General features: G+C 37.9%; 1 protein-coding gene across 1 annotated transcript in view; it reads right to left on the bottom strand.

Annotated features, from left to right (window-relative positions):
• Positions 1 to 9792, bottom strand: part of USH2A (Usher syndrome 2A (autosomal recessive, mild)) — a 1370557-nt gene that overhangs the window by 745074 nt on the left and 615691 nt on the right. The window contains 4 exon segments of the mRNA XM_006834191.1: positions 3174 to 3360; positions 6333 to 6413; positions 6541 to 6588; positions 6591 to 6743. Coding sequence (XP_006834254.1) covers positions 3174 to 3360; positions 6333 to 6413; positions 6541 to 6588; positions 6591 to 6743 — 469 coding nt within the window.

The raw sequence follows: 9792 nt of genomic DNA, 5'->3' as shown, positions 1-9792 counted from the left end.
GCTGTGCAGTCAGTTCCAACTTGATGGCACTTGACAGCAACAACAGCAAGGCTTCAAAGCCTTGGAAACTCTATACTGGGTCGATGTGAGTAGGAACTGACTGGATGGCACATAACCACCACCAACACCATCACAGGTAAAAAGTGTCAGTGCTGGAACAGCATATCATTTCCTATTTTAATATTCTTCTGATATAAATATTATAGTCCAACTCTACAGGCTAGTACAAGGAAAGTTCTAAGAGGATAAGTAAGTTCTCCAAAGTTACAGAGAGGATGCATGGCAGAGATTCATATCAATGTTTTACTCAAAGTCCATGAATGCATAATATTTTAAGAGTCATTCACTTATTCTACTTCTAGGGATTTAGCCTACAATCATAGTCAGGAATTCTTTATCATATTATAGCACAAGTTGGAAACCTACAAAATGATGGGAGAGAGAGAGAAGGAGAGACTATTGGGAGAGACCAATGAGAAGCAATCAATTTTTGAAGAGAGGAACATAGTCTCTGGTTATTCTGTGAGTTAGACTGGTGGCAGGAGGGGAGCTAGAAAGAGCTAAGAAAGAGACAGAAGAGTATTATGGTAGTCATAGAAAGAGATGGTAATGGTTTGGCCTGTATAGTAGATGGGGGAAATACGGATGAATTTAACATGTACTTTGGAAAATGACTTAGCACATGTATTTATAATGCATGAAGAAGGTGAAAAACCTAGAGTAACTTTAAATTTTGCATGGTTGAGTTATTTAGTAATACTGGAATCATTTACTGGTACTGAAAACGCAGAGGAAAACAGAAGTTTAGGTTCTTAAAGTTCAGGTTACTTGAAAAGACAGTGAAATATCCATTTGGAAATGTCAGTGCATCCAAAGGTTTATTGAATGCACACTTTTAGAGTTCTAGATGAGACATACATTTAGGAATCTACTGTATCTGTAAAGGGGGCCATGGTCATTGAGTGGTAGAATTCTCACTTTACATGTGGGATGTACAAGTTAGATTCCCACCTGAGCATAACCACCACCTCTTTATCATTGGAGGTTTGTGTGATACTATGATGCTGAACAGGTTTCAGTAGAACTTCCAGACTAACATAGACTAGGAAGAAAGGCCTGATGAGCTAATTACAAAAATTCAGCCAATGAAAACCCAATGGATCACAATGGACTAATCTGTTGCACATGGAATCGCTGTGAGTCAGGGGTGGACTGGAAGGCAACTAACAATAATAATGTTGTTGTTGTTATATGCTGTGGGGTCAGTTCTGACTCACAGTGACCCTGTACAGGGTTTCCAAGGCTGTAAATCTTTACAGGAGCAGAAAGCCTCATCTTTCTCCTGTGGAACAGCTGGCAGTTTTGAACTGTTGACCTTCAGATTTGCAGCCCGATTCGTAACCACCACACTACCAGAGCTCCTTAATAATAATAATAATAGACGTATCTATAAGATATTTAATGTTGTGCTATATCTGTGTTGAGAGAGAGGGGAGGGAAATGACTAGGTCTAAGCTCTGAGACTCTTCAAAATGTAATGTCAAGCTTCAAGGAAATCAGCAAAAGAACATTTTTTTTTAAAAAAACGTTCAGAAATTTAGAAAGAAAACAGTAAAGTCATGGAAGTAAAGAAATCTTTCACGAAATTGATGAGAAATAGTTTGTGAAGACTGCTGTTGAACAGAGATGAAGCCTGTAGAATGTTCTTTGGATATGTCATCATGGAACTTGTTTGTGTCCTTAGCAAGAGAAGTGAGCAGTCACCAGAATAAATGAATAAATGGTGACAGTATGCATACCCATCTCCTGAGAGAAAGAAGGCTGGAAGAGGGAATACTTGTTCATTGGTTTGGACTGGGTTTGTGTGTGTGTTTAAAACCAGATGATATTAAAGAATCTAGCAGGACATTGGTTCTCAAACTTCAGTGAATAAAATAATCAACTGTTGTTATTAAGTGCTGTGGACTGTCACTCACAGCAACTCTATACAGGGTTTCTGAGGAGGGACTGGTGGGAGGTCTTGTTAAAACACTCATTCCTGAGCTCAATCCTCAGAGTTTCTGATTCATAAAGCCAGCAACTTTTCAGATTAAGCTGTCGCTACAAAGTCCTGGAGTTACGTCGTAAGATAAGCACTGGATCTTAAGCTCAATTTGAACTGCAAGATCACTGGTCAAAACCCACCAGCCATTCTTTGGAAACGTGATACAGGGTCATCATGAACCGCCTCACTGGCACTTAAGAACAGCAACAACAAAAGCCACACAATTTTCTATTTATAATATTTTGATAGAGAAATATATTTTTCTATCAAATGTATTGATGCAATTTTCCTTTTTTGGTCAAAGACTTATATTTGACTTCCCATTGGAATGTGCTTTAATATTTCATGAAACAGAAATATGATGTCTTAGTACACATGCCCATCTCTGAGTATGGAACATGTCAGTGAATGGGTATGTGTGCTCTCCTCTAATTGTTCTGCATGGCATACCACACTGTGTGAAATTGATTCACTGATTTGACAGTCAAACTGCTGGTGCCCTAAGACTCTTCCACCTTGAAATAATTAGGTTTAATCATCAATTTTACAATAATAAATGGTAGTGTGAACTTGGGCTAGTCCCAAAGAGTAAATTTTGCTTGGTGAAATATGTAAGCTGGCCCTGTACACAGTACACAAAGGATCCCTAAAAAGGTGCTTCAGGAATGTTAACCAGCTATACCCACCTATGACCTAATCTTTTGGGGATAGAGATAATATCAGCCTTGTAAAATAGCCATCCTGTAGTCCTGGTGTAACACTATCAGATAAGCACTGGACTGCTAACCACAAGGTTGGTGGTTCAAATCCACCAGACACTGTTTGGAAACCCTATACAGGGATGGCTTATGAGGCAGAACTAACTCGATGTCACTTAACATCAACAATATAGCCATCCATGAATATATATATATATATATATCTCACATATACTTGTTGCTATTTTTGTTAAGTGCGGTGGGGTCAGTTCTGACTCATAGCAACCCTGTATAGGGTTTCCTGGCTGGTGGGTTTGAAATGTTGACATTGTGGTTAGCAATCTAGTGCCTCTCCTAAGAAAAAATTTATTTAAAATTATAAAGGAAATTGATAACCCCCATTAAGGAATCTCCTTTACCTGTGAGGATGCTGGTGTTTGTTGATCAGCTCAGCACTGGCTGAGGGCACAAGGGGTGGTTGGGACTTGTCGTCACTGTATGCTTTCAGAATGTACTTCTCAATTACACCTCTAACCACAATAGGCTTATCCCAAGTCACTTCAATGCTATATCCATTTATGCTGCTGGCTCTTAAGGGAGTTGGCATGCTTTGAGGAACTGTGAAAGAATAAAATAGAAAATAGAGAAAATGGCAGTTCGGAGAAGACTATGCTCCTATTCTTCACTTTTAATGGCTGCAGTAAATCAGACTCAACCATTAGCATAAATACAATTTATTACAGTTGTAACTTTTCAGCACTGATTTAATATGACTGCACATCTTGAGCCATTCAGTTTAAGCTATATTTCAATACCATCAAAACTCCATCGACATAACATTCTTTCAAGTCTAGTCCAGGTTTTCCAAAAACATTTAATGTAGCCGACATGTTTAAACATCACTCATAAAGAAGGAGGTGGATGGTAGGCAGATAACAGGTTCAAGCAATATAACGATGTACCCCTTTGAAGCAAGATAATTAGACAGTTATTATACATAGTGGTTTGACACTTTTATATCTTCAAGGGATTAGCCAAAAAAAAAAAAAAAATCACAAATGTAATCGTGTTGGACTTGAATTTTGGTTCCATTTTCCAAATTCAATTGTGTTTTTGAATGAAATTTTTAAAAGCTAAGTTCGACCAGATATGATATACTAGATACATTCCTAATTGCATTTTGGAGGGCAGGGAAGACTGGTGCCCTTGAGATTAAACAAAATCTTTTCCTGAGAAGTTTTCTTAGGAGTAAGTATCTCTAAACAATATCCCAAAATGAGGCAGTGGAAAGGAAATGCCAACCTCATATACAAGCAAGGTCCCCTAATTTAAAAAAAAAAAAAAAAATCCATAGCTTTTAACTATTTAATAGATGTTTCTACAGTTCTGATCAGTAACAACTTCATCACAGCTGACTGCACTGGGGACACAAAGAAAAAGCCCAAGGAACTCTGTGGCAGGATGATGGATGAGCGACTTGCTCTAACTGCTCGTGCACTCCCGAGCCCTGTCGATGGAGGATCACTCTGGTTTGCCCACATCAAATATCCTCCTTCTCTGACTTTACTGTTCAAACCCATGAAATAGAACAGCTTCAGGGGGAACAAAGTGAACATAAAGGATAGGGGCGATGTACTCAGATGGAGAACCTCTGCTTGTGCACTTAAAACACCATCAGAACCTACAGAAAACAGTCTCCACCACACAATCGAGTTGCAAGTAAATGGACAATGGGAGAGATGTTGATTTTATTCGTTCTGAAATGTGGTACAGGGTACAGTACAGTACTATCTAACAGATGGTCTTCTCATAAGGGACAGAGCAAAACTGACTCAAAAATAATTAAATAGTGCAATTATTCTCCAACCCTTGGGAGCATGTAGCTGCTCAGTGTTGTGGTCAGATTGTAAATATGAATTTATGGCATAAGACTTCGTTGTCAGTTCATTGCTATAAACTCAGACCGCTATTTGCATACTTTCTTGGTGGTATTCAAAATGGAGACTATTAAGCTACCTAATTAATGCAATTTCAAGCCACCTATTTACGTTGCTGACTTGTACTCAAACTAGATTTCATAACATATTTGTTAATAAGGTAAAGGAGTGTGAAATAGGGGCAGAATACATGCCAGTACCAAATGATCACTTTATATTCAAGCTTTGTCCTAGCTTTGAAGTTGAAAAAAACATTTTAAGATATCATTAAGTTTTTGTTGTTGTTGTTGTTGTTGTTGTTAACTACAGTCAAGTCAGTTCTGACTTACAGCGACCCCGTATGGGATTTCCAAGGAGCAGCTGGTGAGTTTGACCTTGTGATTTAAACTGACCTTGTGGCCAGTGCTTATCCTACAGCAACACCTGAGTATTACTAGATGATAAACTTAAATAACACTTGGGAAGTATCATGGTTTGTTTGTTTTTTTTCTCTTCTGGAAAATCTCTACAAATTTTCCAGAAGAAGAAAAATATTTCTTAGTAGGCCACCTCTGAGCCCAAGACTTGGCTAGCTAAGCAAATGTTGGGCTGGCCATTTGAACCCGCAGGAGAAAAGACTTGGCAATCTGTCCCTATAAATATTACTGCCGAGGAAACCCTATATAGGATTGCAATGAGTTGGAATCGCTGCGATATAGGATTGCAATGAGTTAGAATCACCTTGACAGCACATACAGCAACAACAACATCTAAGAACTTAATTATCTTTTAGATTAAGAAGATTCCTCAAAGGATGCCTGGGTTGATAAACCAGTGTGAATAATAAATATGAGAGAATATTTTGGTGCAAAACGTATCTTTAGATTGTGATTTATCAAGGATATGCTTTCTTCAAGAGACACTTGGAAATATGTTTGTGTCCCTGACAGATATTTTGATCCCAAACGGTAGAGGGCTACTGACTCATAAAGTTTATTTTATGAAGAGATCCTTCATCAGGTGGCATTATCTTAATCTTAAATGATTCTGTGGTCTTAGAAATATAAAGCACTTACAAGTCAGTGGTGTGAGATTAGATCTAATGTATTCTATATCCCAGTTATTTCCCTTCCAACTCAAAATATTAGGCAAATCAGCAGTTTCTTCTCAGCTCTATCCTGGGGGAGTCATCATAAGATCCTAATAGTCAACACCATGGCAAACAGCTGCTGTGATGTGATAAAACACAAAGCTGTTTCAAACAAAGGTACAGGTTTCCAACGTAACTCTCTGCAAGAGAGACAAGAGACTACCTACCATACCACTCTAATCTAGCAGTAATCCTGTTTCAGCTTCTTAATTCTGAAAATTACCCTGTCCTTAGACATATTGCCATTGACATGCCCATATTAAATCCTCATGACAACCTGACTTTATTTTTGCATCTTAAGAGGAAAGAATCAAGCTTGGGCAAATACTAAGCAAACAAAATAGCAAAAGCACCAATCTACTAATCGTTTCGCTATTTTCATATACATGTGCATGATCTGTCACAGGATTACCCAGAAACTACTTTTGGGCGATCATCTCAACTTTTCTATACGTACACAAACATGTATGCACAAACACATGCCTGTGTGTGCACATAAACATTTTAAGATAAATAGTATTTACCTGCTCCTGTTGTGTATCCCCGACTCCAGTCACTATATACTGAACCTCCTTTGTCGGAGGCAATCACTCGATACAGGTATTCTTAAATGGAAATAATAAGGAGAAATATTAAAACATTACTCATCTAGAGTCAGTGGTAGGCTGGTGAGAGGGTAAAGGAGATGCGTAGGAGACATGTAACACTGAATGTGGAGGGCTTCCACGTTACCTGTGAAAGGCTGGAGACAAGTCTCAAAAACACTGTGTTCCTTCCCCCGTAAACCAGGATGGAGTCATTTCCCTTGCAGTTAACAGCGCTGTCAGTTGATAGACATCCATCCAGATTGACTCTGACAGCACTACTGGACACAGATGCCAAGGTAACGACAGCACCCCGTGTAAATGTAACATCCTTCATGCAACTACCGAAACCTAGCAAATAGTGAAGGGTTTGAGTCGTTAATTACCAATCATTGTTGTCCTCTGCAGTACTACATTTCAATGGGATGACGGTAGGGTTTAAATACAAGTGTTCAATTTTCAAATCTCCTTTGGGAAATTCTCTCTGTATTTTCCTGCTTTGCATCAGGTTAAACTGTTCAATGACATGTCTATTTCTTTTATTTTGAAAAAAAAATGCTGATAATTGTCATTCAACTTTTGATATTAAAAAGCATGTATTTTATTCCTTAGGGTCTGTCTTTTCTTGTTCTGTTTCTTTCCATAAAATAAAATGTAGACAACAGTGCATGGTGGTAGAGGGCTATGGGAAATATTACAACCTACATATATGTCAGTGTTTAAGTGTCCAAAAAGACATTTTAATTAATATGATTACTCAACAAGCTTACTAAGGAAAAACACCCTTTGAAGTTTTTATGCAGAATAGTAGGAGTGACAAAATATACTAGACTCCTGAGATAGTGCCACAAATAGCATGATAATTAGATCACAGGATGAGAATTTACTTCCAATTAAATAAATGCACAAAAGAGCTATTACTGGGTTCTGCCATTTCATTGAGTTCCACAGTCTTGAGTACTCAAAGTGGTCACCAGTTTCCCATTTACATTAGCACGGCAGTGACCAGCATTTGCCTTTGGCAACAGTGAATACCCTGAGATTTCAAAAGAGAGTACATTCTACACAGTTTAATTTAGAAAGGGCATGGTGTAATGTAGTTCTGTTAAGTTTAACAGAGAATGAAGATGAAATGGATTTAGAGTAGTCACTACTTTTTTTGTTGTTTGGGAACCATAGGCATCCAGTCAGCTTGGGAAGAGCAGTTGCTTTGAGTTGCATGCTCTTTTGTGTAAAGAGAGATCAGTCCAATGAGATTTGACAGTACTCCTCTGTTCAAGGAACTACACGAAAGTATAATAGGAGAACCAATAGAACCTAGTTTGGGATTGCAGCAGTACACATATACTTTTTAAGAACAAAACACTCTCCTGTTTAAAAAGGTCCCAAACACATGATTAGCTCTTATCTAGATTAAAGCACATCAGCAGGAAATGAGAATACAGTCTAATGCAATGCTTACCAGTAAAATAAGTTAATAGTAGCAGTGACCATATTGTACTATTCAGCATTTATATGATGTCTTATTATGTCTTCTAACACATTATGTTGCAGCCTATTTCCTTTTAAATGTCTTTTACTATTATTCACCTTTCTTAAGATCCAACTGATCAGTACTGCTAGTCTAGCTTGAACACACAATAGACAATAAGTTTGATACATAGAATTGAAAGCATTGAAGCTCAATAGAAGAGCATCTGCTTGAAAATTCAACAACTAAGAATTCTAATTTCTTTACCAGTTGTCATTTTCTGATGGCACACGGCTGAATGGCCCAAATTCTCTGTATCTTAATTTCCCTACCAACAAAATGAGAAAATTGAAAGTGCATTTTTGAAAGAGGAGTGCATGTAAGTTCTGTTATAAAGAAAGGAAACAGAAAAGAAAATTCATGAGACAAAAATTTAAATTTGGATAAGACCATGGAGATAGTGTTCCTTTATTTGGGGGATAAATAAAAAGGTTCACAGAGCTATAGATGAGGTTTGTAAGTGCTTAGAACATGGTACTGTAGCCTCAAGTCTTAGAAGAAAAGGTGTCTGAGCTCTCTGTGGCTTTCTCACAATGGTATCCTCAGCACCAGACAGCCAAAGTGACTTCTAATGAAGTCCAATTCCGTACCACAAGAAACAATCCTAGCAGAAACAAGCATTAACACCACCAAAATCATTGGAAGTGGGGATAATAGTCATGGTTGCACACACTAGTGAAAGTAACCAATGCCATTGAAATGTACATGTGGAAATGGTTGAAATATCAAATATTTTGTTATATGTATCTTACTCTGCCCTCCCCCAATTTTTTTTAATGTTTTGAAGGGAATGTGAGAATGAAAAGAGAAGAAAAGGCATGTTTGTGGGAAGAAGTTAAGGCTGGTCCTTTTCGTGCCTCTCTACCTATACGGCAATCTACAAAAGACACACCTTGCTTCCCAAACTTCAATCTGTTGGTTTAGAGCTCTGATTTGACAAACAGGCAAAGCAGTAGTCCTTCCGCTTTGGGAGGCAATCCTGTACCAGGGCACTAGGCAGACTGACCTTGCTTTTATCCCATCCTGACTCTCTCATCTGGCTGCTCTGAACAGAGTGTAACCTGTGGGATTTTGGGTGTACCCTATGTCTGGCCTTGTCACTCTTAATCCAGACTTAAGTGATAGACCTCAGAGATGAAATACCATGATCTGAGGTGGCACATTTCTTTAGCAAATTATGTGGCCCAGTGTTTCTAAAGCAAAGAAGGGAAATTAATTTTGCATTTGATTTAAAAAGATTATTTTTAACAGATATGGGGGAAAAAAATAACACTAATTTCACAAAGCTCTGTTGCAGACTGGTTACAAATCAGGCTGCTAACCTCAGGGTCAGCAGTTCGAAACTACCAGCTGTTCCGTGGGAGAAAGATGAAGCTTTCTGCTCCCATAAAGATTTACAGCCTCGGAAACCCTATAAAGGATCAACTGTGAGTCAGAACTGACTCAACGGCACATAACAACAACAATAACATCACAAACTAGAGCTTCTGGGGAAAGAAAAAAGAAACAAAACGCTTTACTAATTAAAAGTCATACGAAAGGAATGAAAGATTTTTAAGACCATTGATAAGAGATTGGAGAAAATACATTATGTGCACATGATTCATTTCCATTGCAATGTACTACATGCTTCTAACACCTCTGCACTATGAATATTCTTGATACTGATCAGGATTTCCCAAAGCATCTGAATCTGAATCTTAAGCGACAGCATCATAAAAGCTGCATTTTTTAACAACCTCTCCAGGTGACTATATAATAATAGTAATTTTATTGAGTTCTTACTATATTCCAGCTACTGTGCTTCAATATGTTATCAGTGGTTTGAGAAGCACCGATACAAATGATAGTGACCTGATAAAAATTTAG

The sequence above is a fragment of the Chrysochloris asiatica genome, unplaced genomic scaffold (genome assembly GCF_000296735.1).
Source record: "Chrysochloris asiatica unplaced genomic scaffold, ChrAsi1.0 scaffold00009, whole genome shotgun sequence".
NCBI classification, from domain to species: Eukaryota; Metazoa; Chordata; class Mammalia; order Afrosoricida; family Chrysochloridae; genus Chrysochloris; species Chrysochloris asiatica.
The sequence above is the reverse complement of the archived record's forward strand: the minus strand, read 5'-3'. Positions and strand labels throughout refer to the sequence as shown.